The 19,489-nt window shown below is 57.6% G+C and overlaps 2 protein-coding genes across 7 annotated transcripts; one reads left to right on the forward strand and one right to left on the reverse strand.

The window, feature by feature from the left end:
- Positions 1-703: 703 nt before the first annotated feature.
- Positions 704-6,944, reverse strand: LOC106048707 (TRAF family member-associated NF-kappa-B activator-like). Of its 3 annotated transcripts, none has more exons than XM_048054660.2 (5): positions 6,688-6,944; positions 5,849-5,916; positions 4,052-4,174; positions 2,508-3,016; positions 704-1,442 (listed from the first exon to the last, which is right to left on the reverse strand). In XM_048054660.2, the coding sequence occupies exons 1-5, from the start codon at positions 6,714-6,716 to the stop codon at positions 1,278-1,280; spliced, it is 894 nt and encodes a 297-aa protein (XP_047910617.2). In that variant the 5' UTR covers positions 6,717-6,944; the 3' UTR covers positions 704-1,277. The 3 variants fall into 3 exon arrangements, with proteins under 3 accessions (XP_047910617.2, XP_013056228.3, XP_013056230.3); XM_013200774.3 differs by having other exon boundaries at positions 6,610-6,944; XM_013200776.3 differs by lacking the exons at positions 5,849-5,916; positions 6,688-6,944 and adding an exon at positions 4,301-5,008.
- Positions 2,790-19,289, forward strand: GALNT6 (polypeptide N-acetylgalactosaminyltransferase 6). Of its 4 annotated transcripts, XM_066985576.1 has the most exons (12): positions 2,790-2,848; positions 5,030-5,214; positions 10,814-11,404; positions 12,347-12,519; positions 13,663-13,812; positions 13,922-14,156; positions 15,870-15,987; positions 16,094-16,294; positions 16,751-16,882; positions 17,737-17,838; positions 17,968-18,120; positions 18,226-19,289. In XM_066985576.1, the coding sequence occupies exons 3-12, from the start codon at positions 10,917-10,919 to the stop codon at positions 18,337-18,339; spliced, it is 1,866 nt and encodes a 621-aa protein (XP_066841677.1). In that variant the 5' UTR covers positions 2,790-2,848; positions 5,030-5,214; positions 10,814-10,916; the 3' UTR covers positions 18,340-19,289. The 4 variants fall into 4 exon arrangements, with proteins under 4 accessions (XP_066841677.1, XP_047910608.2, XP_047910609.2 ...); XM_048054651.2 differs by lacking the exons at positions 2,790-2,848; positions 5,030-5,214 and adding an exon at positions 5,999-6,152; XM_048054652.2 differs by lacking the exons at positions 2,790-2,848; positions 5,030-5,214 and adding an exon at positions 7,825-7,914.
- Positions 19,290-19,489: the final 200 nt, after the last annotated feature.

Raw genomic sequence — 19,489 nt, forward strand, 5'->3', positions numbered from 1 at the left:
CTGGGGACTGGAATTAATCCTGATCCGTGGCAGCAGAGGAGAACCTGGATATCGATTTCAGTGCAAGTTGCCTCAAAGATGTGATGCCAAATCTGTTTCAGAAACTACTTGCTAAACATAAAGACCTGAGATGTACTTTTTTCAAACAAACAAACAAAAAAAAAGAGGCCTCTGGTGATTTGGAGCTAATCAGCATTTGGTGTCTCAGTTTCCCTGCCTTTGCAGGTGAATTCCTTTGCAAAACACATGGATAGACCTTGATGGAGAATGCTATACAACAGCAAAGTCACAGGCGCTGTTAATGAACAAGTATAATCTTAATTATGGTCCCAGGGATGGCACCCTTGCATTCAATGTGTTGCTCTTGTTATTCAGGGCGAGATGGAAACCTTGCTTGAGGACAAACCATAACCCAGCAAAGTTCACCCAGGCTCAGGCAAAGCACCAGCCGCAGAAGCTGTCTCCTCCACATGCCACAGTCACAACGAGCCGCCATCTCCCAGAGCCTTTCATTCAGAGGTCATTTTCCCTGAGAGACCGGACAGAAAGACAGGACAATGCCGCACGCGCCCATCTCATCGCAGCTGCTCCCTAAGCACAGCAGGAGCCGAGCCAGGAGAGCTGACCCCATGCCGAGGGGTGCTGAGAAGCCTCTTCCCACCTGGAGAGGGATCAATTAAACTCTTGTGAGCAACTGAGCTGGAGCTGATGAGGTTTTAATGAGGAGTGAGGGCAGTTCCCGGTTATACGCTTCCTGGTAACGGACTTGGAAGTTTTGCACCATCGCCCCTCGCCACGGAGCAGACCACATCGCACACACAGCCCCAGCACCAGGGCTCTCTCTTCAAAGGCAAATTCAGATTTAGTGACGTGAAAACCTTGTGAGTCTCTCACCCATCCTTCCATGTTCTTGTAAAAAGCCAATGCTTTTCAAATGTCCCTATTTACAGAAAAAATATTTCAACCTTTCTGGTTATGGAGAATTTTGAAAACTGTTCATTTCCCACTGAGTTACAGCTCCCCACATCCCCTACACACCTCCAGACCCTGGCACAGAAGCTGCTTTGATATCCCCAAAGCTCAAAAAGCCAAAGCACACCCAGAGCCCCCAGCTGGCCCATCAAGCAGGGCACAAGGGATGGGAGCACAAGTTTGGGAGCACGCCGGATTACTCAGAACAGGATTGCTGCCTGAGCTGATCCAGCAGCAGGATCTCATGAAAGTCCAGAGCCCATCGTGGTCGCGGTGCAAATATGCAGGTTTACGAGTGGAAAGTCCTACTTCATATGGGTTAAGACGTGCTTTAAATAGTCTGCTTGGGCTGCCGCATCCGAGGGGAAAATCGCCTGGCAAATGTCATAAGTCTGAGCAGCCTCGGAGGCGAGGACGTCACCTTGCCCGAGCGGAGCATCCTCCAGCATCCAGCCTGGTGTCCAGGACGTCTGCAGGGATGGGAAGGGAGAAGTGGTCAGTGGGAAGGGCAGAAGCAGCCTCTTTCAAGCCCCTGGTTGTGTCTAAGCCTCCACATCCCAGGGTTGACCATACCAAAGCACAGCCTCCAAAAGCAACAGCAGGTTCTGTGCCCACAGGAGGGCTGGGCAAAGAGCTGCTGCCCTGGGGTGGATTCTGGGGGAGCTCAAGTCTCACCTTGCTCCATCCTCGCCCAAATCTGCCAGAGGATGCTGTCTCCTGAGCCTCCCCCATCACCCAACGCTTTCCCCTGAGCGCTATAATCACTACCCAAGCAAGAACATGAGAAAAGTGCTTTTGTAAGAAGCAAACTGGAGAGCATTTGTAATTTCCTTTTGTGCCATTATCATTTAAGTGCTGATAAGGCACATTAGGACTTTACCAGACAGACACCGCTTCCTCCTCTTTCTTTCTTCTCCTCCTTCTTCTTAAAAAGAAACTAGCTTCTAAATAAAGCCCAGGCTGAAAATCGATAGCTTTCCCCATGAATGTATAGCCACAGCAGCCATGAAATAATTTTTAAGGGCCTTATTTGGGAAAACGAATTAAAGGAAATGGGCTTGGCATTATGAGGACACTCACTGGCCATTCCAGCATTGGTGTCCCACCTATAGCACACTGTGAAGCCTTACCAGAACCTGATAAACCGGAGAATAAAGGAAATATTTAAGAACTCATTTAATTTTCAGATCCAAAGGAGGTCAATACAGGCTTTCCCAGACTGAATCAATCACCTCAAGGCTTCCTCAATGCCTCAGACAGGAGCAGGAAGGATCACAGGAGAGATTTCTCCCAAAGAGCATCAGGTGCTTGGCAGCCAGATCCCAGGGACTTTCATGGACCTAATTCCCCTCAGAACTGGATAACAGGGTGCCTAGAGGCCTTTCCAGGACATAACCATAAACCTCTAGTCTGCCATAGCTCCCCACGTTACACCAGGGCTGATGGAGAGGATGATGAAGATTGGCAGATGCCGTTACACTGGGAAGAGCATGCAAAACTCACAGACAAAAATCCCTGCCAGCCTCACAATTTACCTTCATGGGTCCTCGGATTTCTACCGGCGCCTTATCTTCAGCAGGCTGAGGGCTTTCACTGGGAGCATCTTCCTTCTGAAGGGCTTCTGGGCCTTTATAAAGGTCCAAGAGAGTCAGGAAGGAGTCCACAGCCTCGGCATTTGGTGCCACAAACTCCTGCGGGCTGCAGCAAGCTCTCACTTCTTCCTCGGGGCTATTCATGACAGGAAGCATCCTACAGTTTTTCAGCCACGTGTCTATATCCATCTTCTCACTTCTCTCTGCCTTGTTGCTGCCAAAAGCCACAGCAAGAGCTGCTCTTCCAGCCCCGCCGTCGAAGACACTGCCGTTTGGGGCACTCGGTGGGTACCTGCTGTCAAAGCCGGGCGCGTTGGCAGCGTGCGGCTGCACCAGGGGGTGGGCAGAGCCCTCCGGGGCCTCGGAGCACTTCTGTTGGCTGCCCGGTGGCCTTTCCCCTTCCTCCGTGACCGTGTCCTCCGTGCACTGGATCGGCAGCGACATGGGGATATCTTTGAAAGAAAACAGGTCATTCCTGGGGTTTTGTGGCATTTGTGTTTTCCCTTCCCCACGCTTTATTCTCCTTTTGTGCTACAGTGAAACAACCGGGCATTATCTCCACGGGGGGGAGTAGGCAAGCAAAGCTCGCTGCCCCCACGGCTAGGGGGTGGCAGCAAATACAAGGCTGGAGCAGCAAAGAAACGGCATCTGAGGAGAGCCAGAAAGGGATGCGAGTTGGAGGAAGAGCATTAACTGTCCTAGGAGGGGAGATGCGGAGATATCGCTGCGTCCCTGCATAATGGCGCTGGTTTGGGTACGGTTTGGAGCTGTTTATCTGCGTGCGAGCCCCGAGGGAAGGACGTGCAGATGGTGATGCTGCAGGCTCGCCCCCTTCCTCACGGGGGAAACGAGGCTACCGCAGGGCTGGGGAGCGCGCGGGGCTGCCCAGCTGCAAAATCAGCACATGGCAGCCCTTCGTCTGGGCAAATCCCTCCTGACCACAGAAAACACCCTGTAAGGTCAGGAAAAACTTGCAAAACCCTGCAAGATTAATGTGGCTGCTGGGGGGGAGGGGGGGGGCAGATGAGCACATGGGCCATGGTGGGGGACCAGGAGACTTCTTGGAAAACCAGGCAGGCTGCTGGGCGAGAACATTCACCCAGGCAATCTGCAGTCCAAGGAGGCTCCACCACCACCGCTGCCTTCCAAAAATGCTCTAGGCAATGAGTACCATCTGCCCCAGCTCCTTCCCACTCTCCCCAGGGGAGACACATGTAAATAGCAGCCTGTGGTGGTTTTAACATGACTCGAAGCAGACACACACATTACTCCTGGTTTGATGGTGAAGGCGAAGCCAAAAAGCTATGACAGCCAGCACAGGGAGTGGAGCATGCGTGCCTTAAGCCTGCTTTAATGTCACCCCCACTTCTGGCAGCAAACCTCTTGCCAGCATGAGGACAAAGGTTCAAATCACTCCCATCAGTGTGGATCTGCTCTTTTTAGTGAAAGAGCAATTTCAGCACGCCCTCCCCAGCCCTGCTGCTTACCGAGGACAGGGCCCTTCCTGGCAGTCAGCTTCTGGAGGAGCTTGCCCTGCTTCGCACACAGATCCTGCAGCCTGGTAACCTCCTCACACAGCTGGAGGAATATTTTGTCCATCTCCATTGTGCCTAATCAGGAAAAAAAAAAAAAAAAAAACAAGAGGAAATGACCGGCTGCGTGTTTTTCAAAGGTGGCAAGGAGCCACCAAGGTTACCCAGAGCTGGGGAGGACCATGCTCAGTCGTGGTGCGAGACCTCCAGAGATCGCAGCTTGTGCATATGAGGCTGTGCAGAAAGAAGCACTGCCAGTTCCAGTTCTCTTGCTATTTACATAGAAAAGAGAAAAACTGAAAAGGGAAGTGATTCTGTCTAAATCAGGGGATAACTCAACAGCCAAGTTGGGCTCTTCCACCTCTCAGCCTGCAGCTGCCATGAGATCAGCTCCAAAGCACCAAAAAGTCCCATTTATGCAAGAGTCTACCTGGAAACTTGCATTTAGCATTCATTTAGTACCAAGGGCTGTGCATTCGGGGGATTTATTTTTTTTGTGCAGTGGTGTGAGAGCAAACAAACTCCTGGCAACGAACACCAGCAGGGAAAGAGGTCCAAGTATGGGGGCTCAATTCCCTTTTCTTGAGATGCTCAGCCCTGAGCTGCCCATTCTGCTCCTGAAAATGCTCTGCAAATGAAAATCTAGCTCATGCCCACATGGTATGCTTTAACCAAATATTGTTACTACAAAGAAAAATCTCTCTGCGTTGTGTTCAGTACATTTCTCACTGCTTTAACAGCTGTATTGTGGATTAGGCTTTCCAGTTTTACCATATTGCACCAATTATTACCAGTCTGAAAGATAATAAATAAAACCAAAGCTTGGTATAAATCTGCAAGCCATCTGCAAAGTACATTTTGATTTGAAAGATTTGTGCAATCTCAATTAGCATAAACATGCAAATCAGCTTTGCTTCCTGTCATATTTTCCAGGTTCGCTGCTGCTCAGCACTGTGAATTTAAGCTCCGGCTCTGTAATTAGAGGCTCAGCTGATGGGTTTGATGAAACCTCCTCTGGCACCCAGGGTGTTGTGGATTCCCCGGTAGGGGCGAAGGGCAGAAATCCCAGCCGACGTGAAGGAAACGCACCGAGCGCAAAGAAAACTTCAGACAAAATGGTAAGGTTCGCTTCCAGAGCAGGGTATTTCTGCGCTTCTTAGCCCACAAACAAGCCGTGATGATAGCTGGATTGTATTTTCAGCTGTTTGGGTCCCACTGATTCCTAAAAGCCAAGGATATAAACTTTGCAACCTCCAAAGCAGCTAACTCCATTGGTAACATATCAAATTAAAGATTAAGAGGGTATATTTTGCCTAGGAGTTATATATAACTATGCCAATTAATTATTAAGAAGTGTGTGATTTGGAGCTGTCATTCCCAAGTAAGCCTGTATTGATTTTTTAAGATTCCTGCTGTTTTTTCAGTCGTTCAGCGCTTCTTAATTTCCCCCAAATTACTACTGTGACATTAGGAGGGCAGGAGATTTTAATCTCCTGTGTAATCTTGAAAAGCGTTTTTCAAATCGCAATTAAAGAAGCAGTCCAAGAACAAAAACAAAAACTCGGGGACTCGGTCGCTCACCGAGTGACTCGGAGGGGAAGGACGTGCCATCGGCTGCGTTCTCCCATGGCGCTGGGGACTGGGGCTGGTTTAATGAGGAGAAAAGCCCATTCCCACCCTGTTCCCCGCGACGCAGCCCTGCGTGGACCCCATGAAGCCCCAAAGCTCCCTTCTCCGCAGGACCACACTTACTCTTGGGGGGGGCCCTCCTTCCCCCGGCTGGGTAGCCGCGGCGTGACATCGGGCTCGGCGCGTCGCAACTGAAAAAGATCAGTAACAGAAAAATTTGGGGCAGGGAATTTCCCTTCAGTTTTTTGTGTTAAGAGCGAAACCTCTGCACAGCAGCGAGACAGGAAATAAAGCAGCAGTGAATTACAGGCAACTGCTGTGCAAACCCAGGGTTTAAAATTAGCTCTGAAAAGCACAGGAGATTATTATGAAGGCCATGGGTGGCCTTGTGGCGGGCGAGTTTTGGCTCTTCTCTGCACCATGCCAGGTAAGACACTTGCCTTTTCTGTTACTTAGTTTTCCCCTGCCCTTCTCAAGCAATTTGTTGCTGCTTTAATGTGGAGGCTGCTTGGGTAGTTGTGCATCTGCGACACTGACCGCCACAAAGCTTATCCTCTGTAAGGCAGCTAATATTCAAGCTAATATCCCAATAATCCAAATTAGTACTCACCCCACCCCAGCTCAAATCCCCAAATCCTCTGTAGAGCACAGGAGCCAACAAAAATTCTCTGACAGGTGATTAAAATCCTCCCAGCACTCGTCCCTTCTGCCTTTGGGAGCCCAGAGAAAGCTGCTGGGCTTTCCCTGGTGCCTCCAGCATCTCCCTCATGCTCCTCTGCCCTTCTGTATGTCGTGACAGAGATGGGCGGGGAGGCTGGGGGCTGCTTGTGCCCTTCCTTCCACGTGCAGAAACCCCCTGCAGAAAGGACTGCCCATGCATGTACCTGCCACATTGTCCCCAACCACGTCCTTCCTCCACCGATGCTCTCCGGAGGGTCTCTCTCCCACCACCGCTATCTCACCTGGCTTTTCCAGGGAGTTTTCCTGCCATCAGCAGTGTCGAGCAGCTGGCAGTCCTCAGGTCGAAGCTTCATGAAGATACCACCATCTAGCGTTAAACACGGGGCTTGAGGACAAGGGAAATGGGGCGCGTGGAGCAGGGGCTCACGGCCTGGGGCTGCTGCTCCATCACACGCCGCGGGGATGCGCGTCCCCGTCCCGATCTGTGGCGCTGCTGGAAAGCAGCAAACTGGTGCCATCAGCAGGTCAGTGAGAAGATAAAGGCTAAATAGGGACAACAGAGAGATGGGAATAATTAGCAAGTTTCAGTGTCGATAGTCTGTTTACCCACTTGCACACGAAAACATTACCAGCAATTATTGCAGCCTGATAAAAAGGACTGTAAATAAAGCCCAAGCTCAGCGAAACACTGCCACCGAGCTGGGAGCTGCGGAGGCTTGGTAGTGGCTCTGCCACCACGGAATAATTAACAAACGAGAATAACAAACGCAACACAAAGCAAGGACTGAGCACCAGCAGGGAGGGCACCCGCGCCGAGCCGGTGCCGCTCTCCCAAGGCCCTGCCCCTGCAGCTCCTGGCAGCCGGATGCTACAGGACCTACAGCACCCGGGCTCTCAGGCCTTTACTGGCGCCCAGAACCCCAGGATCAGGCTCCTATAGGCCCCTATGGCCTCTATAGGCCCCTGTGACTCCCAGCACCGTGGTGCCAGGCATCTATAGGCCCTGCTGCTCCCCAGCCCCCCAGGTGTCAGGCCCCTATGGCCTCTACAGGCCGGCCACTGCCCAGACCCCCGCTGCCCAGCCCTCGCGGCCCCCCTAGCTCCCAGCACCCTGCAGACCCTGCCCCCCCTCAGACCCACGGCTCAGGCCCCTCTGGGTCCCCATCGCTCCCAAGACCCCCGGTTCCAGGCCCCTGCAGCCCCTAGAGGTCCCCGTGGCTCTCAGGACCCCCAGCGCCATGCCCCGGTGCCCCCGACGAGCCCCGCCGGGGCCGGTACCGGGGTGTCGGACCCCTACGGCCCCCCCCGCCCCGTCCCCCTGGCCGGGCAGCCGTCGGGCGGGCGGCGCTAGGACCGCGGCGCGGGCGCCGTGCACCTGTGCCCCGGGGCGGTGGCAGGTGGCGGCAGTGGCCACGCCCCCCGGTCACGCCCCCGGCCACGCCCCCCGGCCACGCCCCGGCCCCGGCCCGGCACCTGCGGCCCCGCGCCCGCCGCCGCTACGGAGCCAGGTGAGGGGGGGTAGGGGCTGGGGGGGGATGTGTCCCGGTCCCGGTGCGAAGTCCGTGCCCCGAGGGTGCCCGGGGGAAGGTGCTGGGGACCGGGACGGAGCCGGTTCGGTGCTCAGCCCGTGCCCTGGGGGTGCCGGTGCAGCGGGCTCGGGGCCGGCACGGAGCCCCCCGGTGTAACCCAGCGGGTCCCGGTGCTGCGGGGCTCGGGGCGCTGTGGCGGGCAAGATCCGGCCCGAAGTCGGCCAGGGGTCCCGGTTCTCGTTTCACCCCCGGTAGGCAGAGCCCACACCACGCTCCTGGCCCCGGTGTCCCGGCTCTGGAGGGACCGGAGCCCTTCCCGGAGCCCTTCCCGGGGCTCTCATCCCGGCCAGGGCAAGGGAAGTGGCTCGGGGCCAGCCGGTGATGGCGGGAGCCCTCCTACCCCCTAGGGCCACCCCCAGGCACCAAGCTGCGCTCACGTTCCCTTTTCCCACCCCGTTTCACTGTTTTTTTTACCAATCTGCTTAAAATTAAAGCGTGCTGTAATGCTCCGGGGAGAACCGGTGACTCCAATCCAATAACCGTTCCTTGGAGCCACGGGGAACGGGACCGGATTTCCCCCGGCCCTCAGCTGGGTGTGCACAGAGCAGTCGCACCGTGGGGCTGCACCCCGCTGGTGTGGTCCCAGGGGGCCGTCGGCACCCGGAGCCCAACGCGGCTGTCAGCCCGCTGCCACGTGGAGCCGAGGCCGTGTGCTCGGGGCGCGGCGTCGAGGTCTCTCTGTTTTTCCTTTATTTGTCCCCCCCACGGTGCTTCCTTCCCCGGAGGAAGGTCCCGATTTCAGCTACGAGAGCTTCCCCACCGATTCCTCCCTCGGGCGTCAAAGAGGAAGCGCTGGGTGTCGCAGCTGCGTGGGAACCCCCGCCACACGGGCTCCATCCTGCTGCCACCCTCGGTTTGACCGTGCTGGTGGTTATTTCAACCAACCCTCCTTTTTTTTCCTTTTTTTTTTAACCTCTTCTGAATGCAACAGGCTCCGCTGGGGACCAACACTGCGCAGCCACGATGCGCTCACTCCGCCGTTGGTTTTGCTGGGTGCCTGGCGAGCCCCATCCCAGGGGGATTTTTGGGGTGCTGTGGCCAGGAGGGAGCTCGGGGGGTGATGCCCAGCGGGGCCGCCGGCGGCTTCGACCTGTGGGAAGCAGGTTTGTGGCGGAGGGCTGGGAGCAGAAAGCAGCGTGCGGGAGCTCCCGCCGCAGCTCGTTGCAAAAGGCACCCTGGGGACCCACCCTGCGCCCTGACTCAGCGCCCGCACCGCTGCGGAGGTGTCACTCGGTGGCTGCTGGCTTTCGGGAGGAAACGTCCCGTGGCTCGTGTTTGTCCTTTCGATGCCGTCTCTACAAACCCCGCAAGCTCCACTCTTCGTGGTTCGCTTGCAACACCCGCCGGAGGTTAAAGCGGGGAGAGAGCCCTCGGGGAAGGGCTGGTCTGAGATTTCAGCCTCGAGGGGTTGTTTTGCTGCTTGTCAGGGGTTTTTTGTTGCTTTTCGGGCAGGGCATGGGACTGCGGTTTGAGGTAGGAGCCCCCCTGGGATGGACCCTTGGGGGCTGCAGCCGCTGTTGTGTGCTAAGCGGTGCCCTCACCCTGGATGCCGTGCTGGGGCTTATTAGCGGGTAACGAGCACTTCATTAGTGTGGTCACAGCAACGTGGCAGGCAGGGGATTATTGGAGAGATGTGGGGAGAGTGGAAATAGGTTTTTCTCCCCGAAACAAGTCACTTCTCACTGCCTGATGCTGCCTCGCCTTGCCACACAAGGCTTCGAGAACCTCAGGACCCAGGGGTTCAAGTGAGGCGGGAGCTCAGCTCTGAAACAAGTGGAACGGGGAGAATTAGTTTTTTTTTCCTTACTTCTGCTTTTTTTTTTTTTTCCCACCCTGCATTGAGTGGTTCTCAGCATCCTCCTCGGGAGCCGGTACCCCTCGCTGCAGGCGCACTTGGCAGTGAAGCATGCTCCGGCTGCCGGCTTTGATCCCGCAGCCCTTCCTAAAAGCGGTGACCTCGGGTGCAGGGACCGGGCTGTCTCCTCCTCCTCCTCCTCCTCCTCCTCCTCCTCCTTTACAAGCCCGCCGCTTTATTCCCCCGGCCCATAAAGCCTCGCACAGCCGCGGAAGAATAAGGAGCCCCAAGCTGAGCTTCCTCGCCCTTGAAGTTGATGGCAGGTGCCCTTTTCCACTCCAGGGCGCTGTGGGGGGGCTTCACAATTTCCAAAGCATCAGGAAAAAAAAAAAAAGGAGGGGGAGATTCTGAAGAGGAGGAGGGGAGATGCCGGTGAATGGCTCCCACGGAGCTTGTCCATGCTCCGGTGGCAGCAGCTCACAAAGAGCGGCGGCGGGAGGCTCGCTGCCGGGGGCAGAGCTCGGCGGTCCCGGCAGCATCGCAGAGCTCTCGGCCGGGGCAGAGCCAGGCGCTGGACCTGCTGCTCCCCTTCAGCAAAAAGTGAAGCTCTGAGGGGACTTGCACGTGTTCTCCTTCCCAGCGATGCTGCAGGCAGGAAAAGTATCTGGGAAAGGCTTTTTCTGCGTATCTGGGGATGTTAGAGTGAAGTTAGCGGCTCTTTTAGCTCCGTTGCGTGGCTCCTTCCCCGTGCGCAGGGTTGCGGGGTGATGCTGCAGCAGCCGGCACAGCTCGCAGCGTCCTTCAAGCCCCGCTTTTTGTGTGTCGTTTTATTTTCAGCGTGGGTTTGTGGGCTGGAGGGACTGGGAGGTGCCACGTGGGAGAGGCTCTGCTTGCTGGCAGCGATGCCAAGAGCCAGACTCATTCGCTGCCCCGCGGAGAGTGAACTTTATATATCGCAGCCAAAGTGCATCCTGTTGACTGCGGTCTGGGAATTAACCTGCGGATGTTTTTCCTCCTCCCCAGGCTAGCAGAGCGCAGCACGTCACCATGAAGCGTCTGGAGACCCCGTGTCCCTAAACACGCGTCGCTGACACGTGGGGAGGACGGCGCAGCCGCCACGTGGAGAATGAGGCTCCTCCGGCGACGCTACAGCCCGCTGAAGGTGGCTTTGGTGGGCGCCATCTTCGTCCTCTTCCTCTTCATCCTGCAGAAGGACGTCGGGGACAGAGACCCGAGCGAGGAGCCCTGGCTGAAAAACATCGTCCACGGGAAGGACCAGGTCATCGACCTGATGCTGGGGGCCGTCAACAACATTCGGGACTCGATGCCCAAGCTGCAGATCGGGGCTCCGGTGCAGCCGGAGGAGCCGCCCCGCAGCGCCCGCTCCTGCCTGCCCGGCTTCTACACGGCGGCGGAGCTGCGCCCGCTGATGGAGCGGCCCCCCCAGGACCCCAACAGCCCGGGAGCTGACGGCAAAGCCTTCAAGAAGGACCAGTGGACGCCGGAGGAGACCAAGGAGAAGGAGCGGGGCTACGAGAAGCATTGCTTCAATGCCTTCGCCAGCGACCGCATCTCCCTCCAGCGAGCACTGGGACCTGACAGCCGCCCACCCGAGTAAGAGCCCTCTGCACCACCGCGTAGCCCTGGGCTCGTTTGCCATCCTCATTTGCTCCTTCCAGGGCAGGTTTAAGGGGAAATAAAAGCGAGGCTTGCTGCCTCTGCTATCAGTGGAGTAGCAGCCTGGCACAGGAGGCAGAAATTCACTGTTTTGGGGCCAGGGGGTTGGGGAGCCAGAATTTCCCCTCATTTCTGTCTGCCTCGTGCTTGGTTTTTAATTGCAACGGGTGAAAGCGTGCGGCGGCTCTTTGTGTCCCCAAGTACCTGCTCCTGGCCCCACGGCTGGCTGGCTCCAGCATCTCCCCCAGCTCCTCCCTTCCCTCTTTTATTTCGGCCAGCTCCGCCATAATCTGACTTTTTCTTTTCTTAGCCGAGTGGAACAGCCTCAGAGCCGGCCAGGCAGGGGGGCGAAGGAAGCAGCCTCAGCTCCAGAGACTGCACCGCCTGCCCTCCGGCGCTGGGCCGCCGGATTAGAGTGTGCCCCCAGCCCCTGCCTGGTCGGGGGTGGGTCTGGGGGGGGCTCCTGGAGAAAAAGGGCTTGAATAGGAGGTAGAAACCCAGCCCTGGTGCGCAGACCGGCCCCCCCAGCCCCAAGCCAGCAGGCAATTATCCGTGCCTAGCAGGTGTAGCAGTGACAATGGGGGGACACCGGGTCTGGGGTGGGACGGGAATGTTATTCACTCAACCGGAGGTGGCAGCGGCAGGGCTGGGGGGGAAGAGGTAGAAACCAATTGAAATCAAAGTGGTGGCGAGCCGAGAGCCGCGGGGGCTGCTGGTGCTGCTGCCTCACCATGCAGAACGCCCCAGCGGGGGGACAAGGGGTATTTTGATTTTGGCATCCCTGCCCCACTGGTTCTTCACGTCCCATCCGTGTCGTGCTTAAATTCTGCTTTTTCTTTTTTTTTTTTTTTTTTTCCAACCCCCACCCGCCCCCCTTAGGTGCATCGACCAGAAATTCAAGCGCTGCCCACCCCTGCCCACCACCAGCGTCGTCATCGTCTTCCATAACGAAGCCTGGTCGACGCTGCTGCGCACGGTGTACAGCGTCCTGCACGCCTCCCCGGCCGTGCTGCTGAAGGAGATCATCCTGGTGGACGACGCCAGCACGGACGGTGGGTTGGGGCTGGTAGCGGGGGGATGCGGGAGGTTGCAGGACGGGGGGACGAGGAGCATCGCTGCCTCCCCGTGAGCAGCTGGAAGCGGCGCTGAGCTGCTGCAAGGAAGAGCAGAAAGCTCTGATGAGTGGCTCAGGGCATGGACGGGCATTTTCCTATGTTGTTTCGTACCTGCTGTGAGCACCGTTGGGTTTTTTCCTTCCATGCTGCTAATTCCTTTTAACAAAGCCCCCGGATAAAACCCAGGCGCTCCTCCCACCTCCTGCAAACACCTTGCCACCTCAGCAAACAGCTTGTTCACCCGCTACACCGCAATTTGGCAATCTTAATTAGTTACACCCAAAGCAAACTAATGACATGTTTCAATGTCAGGAGAGGAGCAGACTTTACCCTTGCCCTGTCCTGGAGATAAACGCTCTGTTTCCGCCCATGGTAGCTGCGTGAGCTTCCAGGGTGCAGAAACCTGCGTGTGCCACGACAGCACCTTGGAATAAAAGGGTGTACGTGCCTGAAACATCCCCTGGGGCGTGCGGACATCCTATGGGGCAAGAGCGATGTCTCACTCAGCAGACAGCATCCCCGGGAAAAGCACTCTGGGGCTTTCTCACGCAGCAGCTATTCTTTTCTGGGTTTTCTTGCCCCAAGCACAGGTCGTCCTCTCCGTGCTCTCTGCGCGGGGTGACACCGGGTGCAACTGGGTGCAACTGTCTTTCCGCCCCAGCGAGCTTTTGGCCGGTCCTTGGCCAAGAGGTTGTGGCCTGGCTGCATGAAAACGGGCAGCAGGTGTAACCTGAGGGCAGGGCTGGAGCAGCCTCTCCCCAGGCTGCTGGAAAAAGACCTTGGAAAAGCCAAGGCGTGGATCTGGGAGTTCATTTCCTCGGGTCAGGGCAGCACGGGGATTTATCACCAGCCTAGTTTTTAGCAACTGAAACCTCTTGGGCTGGGGGAACAGGGAGGATTTGTGTCTCCCCAAGCTTGCGGTTGGACCCCAACGCTAGCACAGGGTCCAAGCAGGACTGGGGAAGCCCCTACCCCAATTCCAAGGGGCAGGGACCCCGTGGGCTGGGCGCGAGGAGCTGGGGCTGAGCACCCCCCACTCACCTGGAGCTGGTGGCTCTCCTCCCTCCCTGGCCCCCCCAGACTACCTGAAGGACGAGCTGGAGCGCTACGTGAAGCAGCTGCAGATCGTGCGGGTGGTGCGGCAGGAGGAGAGGAAAGGGCTGATAACGGCCCGGCTGCTGGGGGCCAGTGTGGCAAGCGGGGAGGTGCTGACCTTCCTGGATGCTCACTGTGAGTACCCCCCGCCCCGTCCCACAAGCGGGTGCCCCCCGGTCCCCGAGGAGAGGGGAAGGCGACGGTGGTGCCCGCGAGGTCGGTTCACCCTTCCCCATGCCCCCAGGTGAGTGCTTCCATGGCTGGCTGGAGCCCCTCCTGTCCCGCATCGCCGAAGAGCCCACGGCCGTCGTCAGCCCCGACATCACCACCATCGACCTCAACACCTTCGAGTTCTCCAAGCCGGTCCAGTACGGCAAGCAGCACAGCCGGGGCAACTTCGACTGGAGCCTGACCTTCGGCTGGGAGGTCGTCCCGCCCCGGGAGAGGCAGCGGAGGAAGGATGAGACCTACCCCATCAAGTAAGCCTTGGCAGGGGGTGTTGGCATCCTCTCCAGACCCAAAAGCTGTGCAGTGAGCCGGCCGAGCAGGCGATGCTCAGGCGAGGTGGCGGAGCTGCGTGCAAGCCCCAGCTGTCCCGTGCCAGGAAGCTGCCGGTTCCTCCGGTCGATCTTCCTCCTTTCCCAGCAAGATGGGGTTTTCCCAGGTGTTTTTCTCTCTGCCAGCCACAGCTTTGAGGCCAGGCGGGTGAAGCTGTGTATTCCCAGGGGATCCACCCCTGGGATGCTCGGGTCAGGGCATCTCGGGCAGCTTTCTCCCAGGAGGGGATGCTCAGGCAAGGTCAGGGCCATGCAGGTAGTGGAGGGGAAACTTCAGGGTGGCTTTGGTGAGCACAGGGTCATAAATGTGACTTCTATGAGAAGAGCTTTTAAATCGCCTCCAGCTGTATCTCAGTTCTTGCACAGTTTCTCGTTAAGCGCTTAATTGCTGCCTTTTATTTTGCACTTGGAAAGCCTGGGCACCGGGTGGCTGCCTGCGCTGGCACAGCAGCCAGGGGATGTTACCTGCGGGTCGGGCCGCACAGAGACACCTCGCGTTTTCTTTCTTCCCACCCCGTTATGCATGCAGAGAAACCCCCCAACACCCAAGCACGCTGCTTTGCTCGCAGGCTGCAGCCTGCTCACCACGTCCGTGGGGTTTCCTTCTCCCTGTGGGGTTAAACAGCGGGAGAAAATCTTCCCCCAGGGGAGCTGGGGCTGTCTGCAGGCAGATGTGCAGGGGTTGGGTGTGTGGAGTGCAGCCTGCGAGCAGGCAGGGACCCTGCGCGGGTTGGAAGTAATGCAGGAAGAATGCCCGATGGGTCAGTGTAACCCCTTCAAAACCAGCCCCTTGTTCATCCCGGCCCCTCAAAGCAGCCAGGGGGTGATTTTGGCATAGCTGCAAGACCACGGGGGTGCTGCGGAGCCGTGTCCCCACAAAGGCTTGGTGAAGGGGGGGGGTTCCCCTCTGCACCTCCGGCTGGTGCCCCTCGCTGAGCCCAGCAGCCCCACCGGGAGATACCCGACACTGTGCTTGGCCGTGGCCGCATCCTGCCCGCAGCAGGGCTGGCTTTGTGCAGAGGTCACCCGGGCGACGTCCCTGCCCCAATAAAGGTCCCTTTTTCCGACAGTTTGGCTCCCAGCAGCGTCTAATCTCTCTCCGCTCCTCTCGGCAGGAACGCAGCCACTCAACAAGCCCCCTTCTTTTTTTTTTTCCTCCCTCCTTTTTCCTGAATAAAAGCAAGTTTCTATTCCAGCCTTCCTCTTGTAAAGATCAGATGGAGCAGATTAGAAAAGCCGGAGGAGTGAATAGGGTGCCCGGTCACTGAGCTAATCTCTGCCTTTCTTTTCTGCGATAGGTTTTCGGTAATAATATCCTCCTCTCGCTTTGAATCGTGACCCAGCAGCGAGGCCCCTCGCTGCTGTGCTGCCACCACGTTCCTGCTGTCCCCTCCTGGCAGCGGCTCTGTCCCGGCCATGTCCCTTCTCCCACAGCTGTGGGAGTTCGAGGAGGGGTGCCTGGGGGTGCTGCTGCAAGGCGCTCAGCAGCCCCGTACCACTCAGCACAGGGGCTGCAGCTGCTCTGTGGTGTCCCCAAAATTCAGATTATTACTTTTTTTTTAACCCATTTTGCAGGTGGAGGCGCAGGGGGTTGCAGGCAGCCTCCCTCCAGCCTGTTTTCTCTCTCTCTTGTAGATCTCCGACCTTTGCCGGTGGCCTCTTCGCCATTTCCAGGTCCTATTTCGAGCACATCGGCTCCTACGATGATCAGATGGAGATCTGGGGGGGCGAGAACGTGGAAATGTCCTTCAGGGTGAGGGCAAGGCACCTTCTTTAAAACACGGCTTTGGGGAATGCCCTTTATCCGGGGGCACCGATGCCCTCAGGGGGTGCTGGAGCCCCGTGTCCCGTCCCCACAGGTCTGGCAGTGCGGGGGCCAGCTTGAGATCATCCCCTGCTCCGTTGTGGGCCACGTCTTCCGCTCCAAGAGCCCCCACACCTTCCCCAAGGGCACGCAGGTGATCTCCAGGAACCAGGTCCGCTTGGCCGAGGTCTGGATGGACAGCTACAAGGAGATCTTCTACAGGAGGAACCAGCAGGCTGCGCAGATGGCCAGAGAGGTACCATGCACGCCAGCGGTGGTTTTGCTGTCCTGGGGGCCTGATCCTGCACGGGGCTGAGGCCTGAGCAGAGGGAGATGCAAGGGATCTGCAAGCTCAGCCTGGAGCTGGGCAAACAAATGCGGGTGGAAAGATACAGCCCCCAAAATGCCCTTTTTTGCCGTAGCATTTTCCAGCAGAAAAAAATGGGTTATTTTACAGCACCAAAGGTTTTTCGGCAGCTCAGCTTTGCTTTGACACCAGAACGTCCCAGGTGTGAGCGGCCAAATCCTGCCTGGGACCAGCAGTGTCTCGCGGGACCCCAGAGCCTGTCTCGGTCCTGGCTGCAGCGAGACTCGGGAGTGATGTGACGGACGATGGCAGAGCTGGGAGGACAAAGCTCTGTGCTGGCTCGGGGGGGGTTTCCTGGCTGGCTTCGGAGGTTAGTTTAATTTTCTCACGTGACTTTGTCGATAGAAGACGTATGGTGACATTACAGAACGGCGCAAGCTGAGGGAGCAGCTTCACTGCAAGAACTTCACCTGGTACCTGCAGACCATCTACCCGGAGATGTTCGTCCCCGACCTGACTCCCACTTTCTATGGGGCGGTAAGTACGGGGGTGCGGAGCCTCCTGCTGCCCCTTGGGCTGCTCCCTCTGCTAGAAACAGTGGCGGCAGCAACGTCCCCAGCAGGCTGGGCTTTGCTTTTTGCATTTAAGGCAGCCCGGAGCAGGGTGCTGGAGGGGCCCCTGCCTTTCTGGTTCAGCTGATGGGGCTGGTTCGGGCTCCGGCTGACAGTGAAGAGATGAAGCTGAGAGCTGGAATCCAGCAGAGCTGGTTTCGGGGCCCCGGAGGGGCTGTCGCATGGGTTAAATCAGGCAAAACAGCTGAAAAAATTTCCCGAGCTGAAAGTTTTCCTAACCCATGCCATCAGTTCTGGGCATTGACAGGCACGAGGTGGACCCCACAAAAAAACAAATGATCTGTGCCAAGAGACAAGGCCGAGGGGGACAGGCAGGTTGCGGAACGCTGGCTCTGCCCGTAGGGAGGGAGCTGCCGAAAATCCCCTCCTCTGAGCTGGCACCCGGTGGTCTGCCTGCACGTGCCCCTCCTCGGGCTCGCGGGACCAGCTGCCCAGGAAGCTGAGCGTGGTTACGTGTCCGCCGGGGGCTCGGCACTGGCTCCCACCCGGGTTTTAATCCGCTTCTATTTCCTGAAACTTTGGCCAGGCGGCTCTCACTCTGAGCCGCGTGAATCGCCCGGCTGGCAAGGAGGAGGCGCTGCCGTGGGCGTTCCTCACGTCCTGGAAAGGACGAGGGACCCGGACCTGGTACCGGCACCGTGTTTGCACAGCAATATTTAGGTGCCCTGCGACCCCAGCACCGAGCGTGGCTCCATCCGTGGGGCTGAGCTCTCCGCTCTCCCCGTTTTTATTATTGTTGTTGGTTTTTTTTCCCTGCAGATTAAAAATGAGGGCACCAAGAGCTGCCTGGATGTCGGTGAGAACAACCACGGTGGGAAACCGCTCATCATGTACCCATGCCACGGGATGGGGGGCAATCAGGTAGGCACCTGCACAACGCCAGGGAGCATTGCCCCTCTTGCAGCCCCCCCCCGTGCTTCCCCCACGGGTTTTTGATCGGGGTGCAGCTGGCGAGGGGCTGATGTTCCCCTGCTCTTGCCCCCCCCGCAGTATTTCGAGTACACGACGCAGCGGGACCTGCGGCACAACATCGGCAAGCAGCTGTGCCTGCGGGCGGGCTCGGGGCTGGCCGAGCTGGGCGATTGCCAGTACCGGGGGAAGCCCACGCGGGTGCCCCCCAACGAGGAGTGGGAGCTGGCGCAGGTGAGCAGCCCCGTCCCCACGCGGTGCCCCCGGGGAGCGCCACGGGATGTGGCTCCCGTCCTTTGGGGCGAGCTGAGCCGGGCGCTGTCTTTTGTTTTTGGCCAGGACCGGCTGATTAAAAACCCAGCCTCCCGCACGTGTTTGACGGCACGAGGCAAGCACCCTTCGATGGTCCCCTGCAACCCCTCGGACCCCCACCAGCTCTGGTCCTTCACCTAGCGGGCGAGTGGACCGAGCCCTGGCCAGCCCCGACCGCGCTCAGGAAACCAGGATCCAAAACTTCCCCCTGTTTATTTTTTTTATTAATTTAAAAGAAGCAAAAGCCTTAAATATGCTGCATTTCACATCTGCCTTGAACTCAGTCCTGTGCCTTTTGACCGCTCCCGTTTGCAAATTCCGGGGGCACGGCAATAACGCAAGGAGCCTGAAAGGGGGTCGTGGAGGAGTCCGACAGCGTATTTTGGTGCCCGGATGTGGAAGGAAGGTGCTGGACTCATGCCAAGGCCCCTGGGCTCCTTGGAGAGACTCTGACCTTCACGATGGGCATTTGAGAAGCTGCGTGTGGAAGCTGGTGGGAAGCTCCTGCAGCCAGGAGGAGGGCGGTGACCGACGGCCACGCGACCGAAAAGGGCCGCGCGGTCAATCCTGCAGCGGGGCTGAATCGGGGGCTCAACCCAGACAGAAAGGAGCTGGGTGCGTGGTGCTGGGACGCGCCTGTCAGCTGCCAGGATCCAGCCCTGCCTTGCTGCCAGCACCGGGCATCCCTGCTCCTGGGAAGGGAGAGGGATCTAGGGCTGCTCTTTGGGCTGTCTGCCTTAGATACCAGGCTTGATTTTGGGGGAGAAAAAATGTTAGATGATTTTTTTTTTTTAATTATGATTTCATGATTGTTATTTCTTGGTGCGGTTCTGCTCGTGCTGAGCAGGAGGAAGGGCCCCTGCGCGGGATGCTTGCGCTCCCAGGGCTTTGCAGTGAGGGTCTCAAAGGTGAGGTCTGGCCGGGAGCGATGCCCCCAGCGCTGCCCGGAGCATGAGCCCCTCCTGTCCTACGTAGCTGCCACGACTTTGTTGCCATTTCATTTAGGGGAGAAAAACCCTTCCTGGAAGTAGAGAGGGAGAACTCGTCTTTGGATACGTGACCTAAAATAAAGAGATGATTTATTTTACAGACATTCCGTCTCTGCCTGTGCTTCCTCAGCCCTTCGCATTGCGGCAGCAGAACCACCAAACCCCGTGGGCTGCCCCAAAGCTCTGCCTCCACGCTCCCACCCCTGCCCTCATTTCATTTCCCTCCCATGGCTCTCCCTGGGAACTTCCTTTAGCCAAAGCATCCGTCTAAACCCACCTGTGCAATAAGGTGTTGAACTGGG

The sequence above is a fragment of the Anser cygnoides genome, chromosome 32 (assembly GCF_040182565.1).
Source record: "Anser cygnoides isolate HZ-2024a breed goose chromosome 32, Taihu_goose_T2T_genome, whole genome shotgun sequence".
NCBI classification, from domain to species: Eukaryota; Metazoa; Chordata; class Aves; order Anseriformes; family Anatidae; genus Anser; species Anser cygnoides.